The sequence below is a fragment of the Polistes canadensis genome, unplaced genomic scaffold (assembly GCF_001313835.1).
Source record: "Polistes canadensis isolate GaletaPanama2010 unplaced genomic scaffold, ASM131383v1 scaffold_29, whole genome shotgun sequence".
NCBI classification, from domain to species: Eukaryota; Metazoa; Arthropoda; class Insecta; order Hymenoptera; family Vespidae; genus Polistes; species Polistes canadensis.
In genome coordinates this window covers 9,146-21,624 of record NW_014569576.1, presented here as the reverse complement: position 1 = coordinate 21,624, position 12,479 = coordinate 9,146, and the positions used below count along the sequence as shown (strand labels likewise).

Sequence of the window (12,479 nt, the reverse complement as noted above, 5' to 3'; positions counted from 1 at the left end):
TCCTATTTTTGATTAACAATATACGTACGATTAAATTAAATTATATTAGTCGATTAGTATTCGAACTTATAGTACCATCGGATTATATTAAAGAAAAAAAAAAAAAAGAAAAAAGAACAATATCAAATACGATGCTGTATGTTTGTTCACAAAAGTATTTCTTTTTTTGGTGCATAATGCGCGCGCGTGAACAAACATCCTATTAATGTAATAATATTATAAATTTAACAATAAGTTGAACGGTGAGAAAAAAGAAAAAGAACAAAAAGAAAAAAATTACATAACCGGCCACCCCTGCACCCTTTCATTAAATTATTTATGAATCATTTTTATTATATAATTATTATTCTGTTTCTTCGAGATAGAAACGGAATACATTTTCTTATTCTCTTCCTATGCGTCGTGCTACTTTCTATTTATTTAATGTCTTATTTTCTTTTTTTTTTTGTTTGTAAAGTCTTCGTCGTTTTAAAAGTATTTTTTGTTTGTTTGCTTTCACGTCGTCGCTTACATGTTTACTCTCTCTCACTCTCTCTCTCTCTCTCTCTCTCTTTCTTACACACATACACGCGTGCATACATATTTTATTAAAAATAACATATACGTATATACAAATAAATTTTATTATTAACATTACTCATCCACTTGAATCGCTTCTTGTTTTCTATTTTTTTATTATTTCTTTTTTTTATTATCATTTAAATAAATGCTCCACTTATTCACATACATACACGTACACATACACGCACACACGTGATGTACCTGTGGTTAGTAATTTTTAACCGAATGTACAACGTTATGTTACAAATATACATATACACTCATATGTATGTATACAGATGATCGTATCGTGTGTAAAGTGAACAAAACCAATATCGCTTTCCTGTTACATAAAATTAATATTCACGATTTTTCTCGAAATTTATTATGGTACTACTTTAAGAGATATAAAGGAAAAAAAAAAATAAATCAAATAAAATGATAGAAAAATGAAACGCGTAATGGTGGCGACGTCATATCGGTCTTTACAGTACTTATTTATAAGTACTTAATTACACATATACAATAATTACATTCACACATACACAAAAAAACATCAGAAACACGATAAACATAAAAAAAACGAAATTTTATTTTTTTATTTTTATGCATTCCGGAATTTGTTTGCTCTAAAACGTATTTAGTGGAATCAAATGAATATTTTTTATATTTATTAAACGCTTTTTCAACTCCCTCCCACCACTCAATCATCCACACGATCATATAACGAACGTGTAAAAAATAGGAGACTCAAGACTCGAAGATTTTACATTTTGACGTATACACGTGTAATAACGCATGTATTTCATGATATATAATAGCAAATAATAAAATTCTGTAACAAGAAACTTCCATTATATGTATGCATATATCGTGAGTATTGTTTTTATTTAAACAATAAAAAAAGAAATAGAACAAGAGGATTTCGAATGAAATTAACGCGCGATGATTATTCAAATTGTGCGCGAAAATGGAACAGCAAACTTCACGTGTGTTTATTTGACGCATATTATAATTATTAAATGCTATTAATAACGACACGAATATAAATTATAGGTAATATTTTTTTATTGACAAAAAAGAAAAGAAAATGAAATATGGATTCTAATAATTAGATTACATCTTTCTTTTTAAATATACATGATATTAGATGTAACCTTAAAACACGTGACATGAAAAGAACATAAAAAATTACTCACCAATAAACGAATATACAATTTCCAACGATGTTATGAAGATTCAAACGATATTTTAAAAATATGTTAAGGAGTCCATGAGTAAAAAAATCACACGCATTTAAATATAATTATAAATTTTAATACCTGTCAACGCGTATTTCAAGTACTACTCTTTACAAATGCAGAACACTTGCAAGCAGTGTTACCAACTTACGGTAAGTCATCGTAATGCAGACGATATGATTGGTCTATCCTATGATAACGTAATTGGAAAATAAAACTCAAAAGATGTCACTTGTTTTGTATATATATATACATTTTTCTTTTTCTTTTTATTAATTCAATTTTTTGTTGTATTAAATTATTTCTTAAACATATATAAATTTTATCTAACGTTTTTTATCTCTGCTTCTATCACCATATCTATTACTTCTCTCTTTACTTCTTTCTCTCTTTCTCTCTCTACTCCTATCCCTATTTCTTTCTCTACTTTTATCTCTACTCCTGTTACTATCAATTTTATCCTTTTTCTTTTTCTTATCCTTATCCTTATGCCTTCTATGATCATTCGAATCGTACTCTCTTTTTCTATTCTCTCTATCTTTATCCTTTTCTGAAACATAATTTCTATTATTGCGAGAACGTTCTCGATCACTTCTGTCTTCATTTTCTCTATATTGACGTTTTCTATGTTCCAATAAATCTTCGTTGTGCCTTCCTTCATTGTTTATTTTTTTCTTAAATCTATCCTCTTTTTCTTGAAAACGTTTGTTATTTCGATGATCGCTCCTATCTTGAAAACGATCCTTTCCTCTTCTATTCTCGTTCTCTTCTTCTTCATCTTCTTCTTTATCGTTATATTTAATACCTTTCCCTTTACCTCTCCATCTCATTTTTGCTACAGATTGTGAGAAATCTACATGTATTCTTCTATCATCGATTAAAACATTGTCCATCTTGAAATATGCTTCTTCACAACTCTTGCGTTCAGCAAATTCGATAAATGCATATTGCAAAGAATCACCTGTTTGACGATCTCTTATTACTTCACATCTGAAAAGATTTGTATATGTATATTAAATATTATTTTAATATCGCAAATAAATTAATGGATAAAAAATGTGATAGAAAAGTTGCAATGCTTACCCAACAATTTTGCCAAAACGACTAAAAATAATCTCAAGATCATCATCGTTAGTGACTGGATTTAATTTACAAACAAATAGAACATTTTCCGGTGGTGCTATGTCGGCGTCTGGTATATCGCCAACAATTTCTAGAATTGTAGCTCGTGCTTTTGCTTCTTTGTCCCTTTGCATTTCCATAACTTCTTCTACAGACATTCCTGCTGTGTCATCTATGAGTTCATCTGCGCCAATTCTATCGCTCTGTAAAAACATTGAGTCTCACATTAGATTACAGAATTTATATAATTTATATAAAGAACAATATAATTTGTTAGATATACATACCATCAATGCCTCTTTAGTAGGTTCCGGACTCATATCTGGTATTACTAAACCTTTGGGATCTTCAAACGGATCCTCTAAAATAACAGTATGTGATATACGTATGTCTTGGTAAGGTCTGTAATCTCCATCACAAATAGTTTCATTTAATTTGAGAATGATTTCAAGTCCTTCTACTATTTCACCAAACACACAGTGTTCTCCATCTAGAGAATAGAGATCCGGAGCTAGAGTGATAAAAAACTGTGATCCTAACATATTGTCTCCGCAATTAACCATAGATAATAAACCACTTCTGGTATGTTTTATTTTTGGCATTTGTTCAGCCTCGTAATATCGTGCTTTTTCACCCAATACTATCCCATAAATACTCTCTCCACCTTTCCCTGTACCCGTAGGATCTCCAGTTTGAGCTATGAAATTGTTTTGTACCGAGTGAAATAAATTCCAATTGTAATACTTGATTTTGCACAATTTTAAAAAATTTCGACATGCTGAAAATAAATAATATACATGTTACACATTTAATAATTAATAAAAAAATTCTTATAAAAGTTAAACCTAACCTATACGAGAAAAATAAAATTGCATTAACTTACTTTGTGGACGTTCATCGGCGAATAAATCTACTGTAATGTCACCTATTGTAGTTTCAATTACAACAGACATGATTTATATAAAATTTATAATCCCAATGAGAAAAACTATTAAAAAATAAACATTCAAGAAAGAATCACTTCATTTTAACAATATATCGTTGTTCTGCCAGGTGAATACAAATGCAACATACATTGACAGGGTTACCAACTTTATCTATGAAAAATGAAATATGAAAAGTTTAAATTGATTCGTATTTTGTATCTATCCGTTTAATTCACTGCCAGTAATGTTAATTATATAAAGGTATTAAAAAAAAAAGATATTCACAAATTGACTCGTTCATGTTATTTAATGAAATTAAAAAAGCGCTTTTAGTTACATTGCGCTATCAATAAAAATACCAAAACGACAAAATATATATACGCATATATATATTTTGTATTTAAAAAATAAATTAAAAGAGCGCAACATATAAGAGAGCGATATTACATTATATGGATTATATTACAACATTACGTTTTTCTTTTTTATGCACAGATACTTACATTTAGATAAATCATTGAAATTTGAATTACGGCATATTAACGGACATAAATGATCTTTTCATCGTTAATCTCATAATTTTCTTTCTATAATTTTTGTACTTATTGCCAATTCTATCATGTCTATCGCTATCACCAGTTGTAAGTCTTCTATGTAAATACACAAGATTGAGACGTATGGAAATACCTCATCGACATCTAAATCAAAAACTTGTTTATCATTCTAATCATTATTCTAATTATTATGTACATTTATTTTTTTTTCTTTCGATTTATTCAACAAATCAACTGTTCATATTTACGTAATAATAAAAATGAAATTAAAAAAAGAATACTATTTATTTTTTCAATAATACCACCTAGAGCCTTTAGTAACGCATATCACAGTTTCAGATTGATGTTTTTCGTAACACTGTTTCTTTTGTTTCCGTGACCATGGACTTGATAAAAAAAACGACTTTAACTATCTTAATACAACTCTTTAAAGGATTGATGCAATACCATTTGAAAAACTTGCTAATCAAATAATGTCTAACTTTAAAACAAGTTAGGTATATAGTAACCATCTTATTACTATTAAAATATATACGTTTCGAAATTAATTTGAGAACTGTTCACTGAGCGTAATCAATTTTCATTCTTGGAAAATGTATATCTATTATGTGTTGTGTAAATATATATATATATATATATATCACGACTATTAATATATATATTATTCAAAATAATATGATGAGAGAATAACATCATATCTTTTCATTTTGTGTTTCGCAAATATCTGAATATAATTATGCATAAACATTATGCAATATCATCTTTCTCTTAATGGAATAAAAACATTTTCTTTCGCTATTTGGCCATTTGCTGTACAATTAAGTAGAACTGCATATTCCAAATTTGTTCTTTATCGTCTTATTGGAATGCAACGTTTTCTAAATACCAAATCAATGAACTGTTTAGTAAAACAACAATTTGTGATTTCATACGCACTATAAATATGTTTCTATAAGCATTCGCATAACTGAAATTATTGTATTTTCGATTATGAAATACTTCATATTAATATCTTTAGCATTTATCAAATTAATTCAAATTTTTTTTTATTTAGCTTGATCTAATAAAAGAGAAGCCGCTCTTTCTACATCATAATCAGTCTGCTTAAGAGCATTTTCACATTGTTGTCTATCTGCCAAACCTAGCCTGTAACAATAAAATAACAATGTTAATAATAGAAATTGCAGTCAGTATCTTAATTTGTTTATGATTTGTAATATATATAATGTGTGAATATGATATAAAAATTAACCTTTTAAGAGATTCTATTTTAACTAGTCTGTCTTTCATAATTTGTTTAGCCGCTTGTGCAGTATCCCATCCTGTAGCTTGTAATGCAGCTAAAATTTCTTGTTGTGAAGCATTTTCGATATCTCTTTGTACTCTCATTACCTTAGTTGCACGAAATTCATCATTGAGAGACATAACTAATTGCTGCGAAGCACCTGTCAAAGGCGGACTAACGCCAGATGGATATGCTGACGTGGAAGGTGCTAATTGAGTATTAATAACAGTTTCATTCATGTGAGATTGTACATTACGGATTGGTAATGTCTGTGACGTTGCAGCATTAACTTGATGTGGCTTAGTATGTACAGATTGCAATACATTTGGATTTCCACCCTGATTAGCTGTTAAATTTGATTTCATTACAGCATTTTGATTTCTTATAAAACCATTTTGCACCGATTTAAGCGGACTCCATGCCGGAGGTGGATTATATACAGGTGGTTGCTTTAAATGTGGACTAAAATCACAAGGATGGCTTTGAAGTGTATTTCGAGATCCTTGGGCAGCTTGAATTTGTTGTTGTTGTTGTTGAACATTATAGCTAGCTGTATCTTGATAATTTATATGACTATGACTTAGATTTTGATCCACAATAGTATTTGTTGGAGTCGCACCGGAAGCATAATAATTTCTGAGTATATTTTGTTGAACAGTCTTATTATAAAGGGTATTAAATTCATTTTGGGACAATTGTTCTAAATTAGGTACTGTCTGTTTCAATTCAACATATACTTGTTCGGAAAACATTGTACCAGTGGTAAACATAGCAGGCTTTGAAATGGTATTAGTATTGCTGGCACTAGATTGTGGCTGTTGTAGATCATTTTGTATTTGAGTTATTCCATGATTACGACTTATAGTTAAAAGGGGTATGTTTTGTTGTTGGAAATAATTCTGACTTGTGGATGTAAAATTTTGTGCATGAGTGGAAGTTGTTTCTGTGGCACTTTTCGAACCATACTGAGAACTATTCAAATTACTAGTAGCATGAATTAGATTGCTAGGCGCAACTTGAAGTAAATTTACATTTATTTGTGGCATATTTACTACCGGTGATATGCGATTAACATTTGGATCTGTTGATACGGAATAATTACTTTGCAGATGCACTTGAGAATGTGCTTGTTGCCACATTTGTCCTACAATGGCATCCGTAGTACTTTCCACAAAACGATGTTCTTGTTGTACTATTGGCTTTTGAATATTTGTATTTTTCGACTGCATTGAATTTTGCACTTTACTTGGTAGATGCGTGCTCGTTCTTTGATCCAATTGCGGAGATTTTGGTTTTATCGATTGCGGTGGTGGTCGCAGTGTCGGTATAGTTGAATTATCTTGTAACTTATTAATCAATGTATATGTATGTGATTCATTATTAGAATGTTGTTGAGTAGCGTTAGTATTTTTACTCGCTTCTTTCTCTCCCAGATGTTTCTCTAATTCAGCGAGAAACGCCGAATCCAACTTCTTAGGCGAAGCAACATTGTGCGAAGTTATATTTAATTCGCTTAAATTTTGGGCAAGATCATGATTAGATTTAGGTTTAGGTGGACTTTCATTGGGACCTATAGGAGGTGGAGGAGGTGGCAATGGCGGTGGCGGTGGTGGTGATGGTGATGGTTGTCCATTGGAAGTTGTAGGCAAATTATGACTTATAACATTGGCATAAGTTTGTGCATCATTTTGCAAGTCTTCTGGCCAACTCGTCCAACTGGATACAGACGGATTTTGAAGTTTATCAATTTCACTATAATGATCTTCTACGAAAGCATTGGCTTCTGCACTAACATTAACATTAACATTTAAATTAACACTTTCATTTATACTATTCTTACTTAAATTCGTAGAGTATTGATTAACATTTATATTTTGACTACTACTACTGCTACTTTCTTCATTCTGAATATTTCCATATGATTGAGTTTTATTATAGTGATTAGTCAAATCAGATGGTACATGACTATAATATCGAGAATGGGGTGGTTTCATAAATACTGAAGAAGTATCAAATGGATCAGAATAAGTTGGATCTAGATTACCCGGGAAATTGGCATATGTTCTAGGATCCTCTTGTTGATTAGGTTCTTCTTGCGTTATTGTTTCGACCGTTTCGATAGGTTCGTCTAGTATGTTAATGACACGCCGACACGTTGTATCGGATTGAGGTGAATTTGTATTATTTATTTCCTCTGGTGATAAATCTATTAGACTACCCTCTTGACTGGTACCAGGTACAGGAACACTTGATTTCACAGGACTAGCCCTTATATCGTTTTGTAATTTTGTGTAATTAAATTGTTTACGCGAACGAGGCGTGCCACAGGAAAACTTTTTCTTTTGATTATCCGTAATTCCAGCTACAGCAACAATATCTGGGGGTTCCATTGGATTTCGAAGATAAACATCATCTATATAAATAGGACTACCCCAACTTTTTCCAAAAGGAGCACCATGTCCTGTATGTATAAAAGAATTTTCTAAAGGTTTACTTATATCTTCTGGTTGCTTTTTTCTCATTGGATCAACTAAACAACGGGGAAATAGGCCAACTTGATAAGTTCTTTGATTTTGTCCTTTCCACCAATAATTTTCTGGTCTACCATCGATAATAACGATTTGATCACTTTGCTCTATATTCATTTTGTCAGCTTCGTCGAAATCACTTAAAGCTTTCATTACCGACGGTACCATTCCAGTTAATGATTCTTTCAATGAAGCAAAGCTAGGTCTTTCCGAAGGTTCTCTAGCCCAACAACGTAACATCAAATCATACATTACAGGTGGCATAGCTTCTGGTTCATGCAACCTTTCTCCTTCTCTATCAATTTTTCGAAGAATTTCTGATCCATTTAATCCAACCCATGGTTCTTCTCCGAAAGTTAACATTTCCCATAATGTAACACCAAACATCCATACATCCGAAGCGTGAGTAAATAAACGTGCTTTTAGAGATTCTGGAGCACACCACGGAAACGGCACTTTCTTATGTTCTGTCATAACATAACAATCCTCTTGCTGAGGCAGTGCTTTCATTAAACCAAAATCACCTATCTTCACTTTATCTACTGTACTTAAAAGAACATTCCTACAAGCTAGATCCCTGTGAAGGAAACGTTTGGCCTCCAAATATGCCATACCAGTTGCTACTTGCAAAGCATAATTACACAAAGCTAAAACTGATATACGGCCACATTGCTTTCGTAAATAATCCAAGAGAGCTCCTAAAGGTGCAAGTTCCGTTACCATCATCATAGGCTGCGACAATACCACTCCATATAGCCTGAAATACAATATAGTATTAGATTGAAGTAATTATGATTTTCTTTGCTAAACAAAAATAAAAATAAAATCACCTAATAAGATTGTGATGATTCAAAGTATGCATCGCTTGAACTTCAGATACAAAATCTTCTATAATACGTGGTTGAGTTAAAGCATCCGCCTTTAAAACTTTCACTGCAACTGGTAATGTTCGACCTGAAGGAGATACCCATTCTCCTCGTCTGACCACACCAAAACTACCATCACCTAATTTAATAGAAAGAGTCACATCTTTGTCTTGAATAAGACACGTAAGCACGGAAGATTCTTCAATAGGCTGCGAAGATCGTTTATTGCTCTTTGTACTACTGCCAGGCCTAATTTTAGTAATTAAATTCTTTTTCCATTGAGTGTTACGTCTTTTTTTAACGGCATCTAAAAGTCTTCTAATTCCTGGCTTTCCCAATCCGATCTTTTCTAAATCCTCTGGTTGCACATAATCAAAATGGTGCAATCGAGTGACCTGCAAATCGTCTCTAATTCTTGTAAAGAACTGGGTAAGTTGTACATCGTGCAGAAGTTCTTGCAACCATTCGGTTCCTTCGTCGTCTGCCATTTTCACTGGTTCGCAATACCCTACACAAATAAAGAATTAAGTTTCATTTACAACTAACTTTCTCGAAACTACAAACTGAACGAAATTATGAACTAAAAAAACACACAAACGATTGTTAATTAACGATAATCGTAAAATAATAACATAAATAAGATAAATTTCTTTTTCTCACAAGTAACACGAATTTCTTTCTTTCACAAATAAGACGTAATAATAACTTTCCTTATCGTTTGAAACATTGCACTCTGAGAGATAAAAGATTATCCATCGTTACTTGGAGAAAACAATTTTAAAAAGCAAGGGGAAAAAAAATAAGAAAAAATGTAAAGGGACAAACAAAAAGGAAACGATAGAAAGAGAAATATATAAAATATATATATATACATATAGGACAAATCGGAGAACGAAGAAACGTATCGCAAATAATGTTTGCCATTATTTTCTCATTCGTCCTCCCCACACACACACTCTTCTAACAGGAAATCAAATGAAGCTTAATAGAATGCTTCAGAGAGTGAGATAGAAAGAGAAAGAATGCACACAATGACATGGGTACTTATCAATTCCAGACATTACATTGTACATACAAAAAAGGATCACTAACTACATGACCAAGAACGACGATTTACAATATCACGTTTCAAATATCTATGTATATACGTATGGTTAGTACACACACATATATATATACTAGAGATAGACTCATGTTAATTTGTATATTCCCATTGTGATAAAAATCTTTAATCTTGCATGCATCTTTTTATATCAAGATATGTATTAATATGTATATTTTCGAAGGATAACAAAATGACGTGAACAATGATGCCAATGAAATGATCAGTAGGCGTTGTTCCGTTTATAAACATTTCACATTCCTCCTTACCGATTCGATCCTGCTGCACTATTATGACTAATTCACATGCACCCATACACACAATCTATACAAATTTTACTGATCAAATCGAACCTCCTTAAAAAATATAAGCGCATATATATATATATATACATAATTTGTAAATAATTATTATGCGCATATATACATAATTTGTAAATAATTATTATGTACATTCACGCGTGCACGCACACACAGATTTATTACTGATCAAAATTCAAACATTTCCCAAAAAAGTTTATCTATATATATATACATGTCATGTATTATATTTATGTGCATACATACATATATATATATATATATATATATATACATACATATATACATAGATATATTATTATACGGATATGCATACACCGATAAATAATTACTCACCAAAATATATTTTTTCTGATCACTATCAAGGACAAGAATAATAAGGATTGTGCATTATCCTCTTTCACGCGCGTTCCACACTATTTCCGTCTCTTTCTTTCTTTGTCATTTCAAAGGATGATCGATGATGGCTTCGAGGATGCGTTCGTTTCTCTGGTCATTTTCCGCCCGGATATCGATAACGCACGTACAAAATCATCCCTTGATTTTCTTTATTACATATCCATCCATACATATCTACGTAGACGCGAATGCATATATGCGATAGGAACGTAACCGCAGGAGAGCCTCTCTCTCTCTCTCTTTCTATCTTAATATAAACTTTTCTTAGAATAAGTTTCTTCAAGCGTCAACTCGTGACAGGTTCGCAAATGTGTCGATAGGGAGCAGGAAAAGCGAGACTAAATTTTTCGATTCGATCCAAGCTAACACGAAACTTTCACCGTACGAATTTCTCGCCCATTGCATTGTTACATACACGCGTATAAACACACACGCAAAATTTATTCGTATATATGGTATATATATATATGTATGTATAGGACTCGTCTTTTTAACCTCAAAACATGTTTCCTCGACTCGACGAAAGAGAGGAGAAAAAAAAAGAATAAAGTATTACACGTAAAAATAACTCCTATGCGTTGTATACGTTGTCAACTAAGAAAATTTCATACTCGAGTTGTTATAGTTTGCTATGCGACTAGGAAATAATAATAATCATTATTATCATCATCATTGTCGTCATCGTACGCTCTTTAATTGTGTGCACCAATCTCAGCATGCCAGGGACACACAGAAATATATATATATATATATAGAGAGAGAGGGAAAGAGAATAAAAAAAAATTCTAACGAGAGAATGTATATATGTAGCTATCTTCAAGTGCAATCTTAAAGCATGCATTGTGAAGTTAGCTGCTAGGGAAGAAACTCGAAGTGTCGTTCGTAAAATCGATGAGCTCGCGTGTTCCGAAAATATTCGAATTGAACTATTTATCTTACGTTAGATTTTCTTTAAATATTTATCTTTTTTTATGATTCTTGAAATTTTTATTTAAATTTATTTTGTCTTGTCAAGAGATTTACTTTTCTAAATTAGAAATTAAGCTTGCTGTTGCAGCCGAACGTATTTTAGTTGGATAATACACGAGCAATACGAATCATACTTGATAGAGTATTCTTTTTTTTTTATACGATTACAAACCTTTTTACATATATATATGTATTTATGTATGCGTGATATTTATTATTCAGTTAAATATTCTATCATAGAAATGCAATTTGTTTTGCAGTAATTTATTAGAATGTTCTATTGTTACTTTTTATTTTTTAAATTATATAACGTCTAGCTAATTAAAAATCGCGCGTGTTAACATAACTATATAGGATATTCGTCTTCCGGTTTTATGTAGATTATTATTATTATTTTTTTTCTTTCTTTATACTTTCTCACATAAACGCAGAGGTGTATAAACTTCCGTAATATTATATTTCAACGAACGATAATATACTACACAACCGAGAAATAATCAAAATGCTTTATCGATGTATGCTAGATGATAGAGAAAAAAAAGAAATAAAAAAGACTGCCATGGAAATACATTTGTACATTGTACATTCTATATTAAATATTTTTTTTTTTTTTTTTTTTTTTTTTTT

General features: G+C 31.2%; 3 protein-coding genes across 7 annotated transcripts in view; all 3 read right to left on the bottom strand.

Annotated features, from left to right (window-relative positions):
* Nucleotides 1-1,916, bottom strand: part of LOC106784050 (DNA ligase 3) — a 36,781-nt gene extending 34,865 nt beyond the window's left edge. For 2 of the 3 annotated variants that reach the window (XM_014743153.1, XM_014743150.1), the window contains exon 1: nt 1,740-1,916. The gene's annotated coding sequence lies outside the window, so the exon portion shown is untranslated. The remainder of the gene's footprint in view (nt 1-1,739) is intronic. The other variant, XM_014743152.1, reaches the window with a different exon arrangement.
* A 17-nt stretch (nt 1,917-1,933) lies between these two features.
* On the bottom strand, nt 1,934-4,072 carry LOC106784051 (peptidyl-prolyl cis-trans isomerase-like 4). Its single transcript, XM_014743154.1, has 4 exons — nt 3,787-4,072; nt 3,191-3,681; nt 2,865-3,106; nt 1,934-2,771 (listed from the first exon to the last, which is right to left on the bottom strand). The coding sequence occupies exons 1-4, from the start codon at nt 3,854-3,856 to the stop codon at nt 2,108-2,110; spliced, it is 1,467 nt and encodes a 488-aa protein (XP_014598640.1). The 5' UTR covers nt 3,857-4,072; the 3' UTR covers nt 1,934-2,107.
* Nucleotides 4,073-5,025: 953 nt separating this feature from the next.
* Nucleotides 5,026-11,454, bottom strand: LOC106784049. Of its 3 annotated transcripts, none has more exons than XM_014743148.1 (4): nt 10,821-11,454; nt 9,027-9,570; nt 5,636-8,953; nt 5,026-5,529 (listed from the first exon to the last, which is right to left on the bottom strand). In XM_014743148.1, the coding sequence occupies exons 2-4, from the start codon at nt 9,548-9,550 to the stop codon at nt 5,430-5,432; spliced, it is 3,942 nt and encodes a 1,313-aa protein (XP_014598634.1). In that variant the 5' UTR covers nt 9,551-9,570; nt 10,821-11,454; the 3' UTR covers nt 5,026-5,429. The 3 variants fall into 3 exon arrangements, with proteins under 3 accessions (XP_014598634.1, XP_014598633.1, XP_014598635.1); XM_014743147.1 differs by lacking the exon at nt 10,821-11,454 and adding an exon at nt 9,935-10,049; XM_014743149.1 differs by lacking the exon at nt 10,821-11,454 and adding an exon at nt 9,723-9,744.
* Between the last annotated feature and the right edge of the window lie 1,025 nt (nt 11,455-12,479).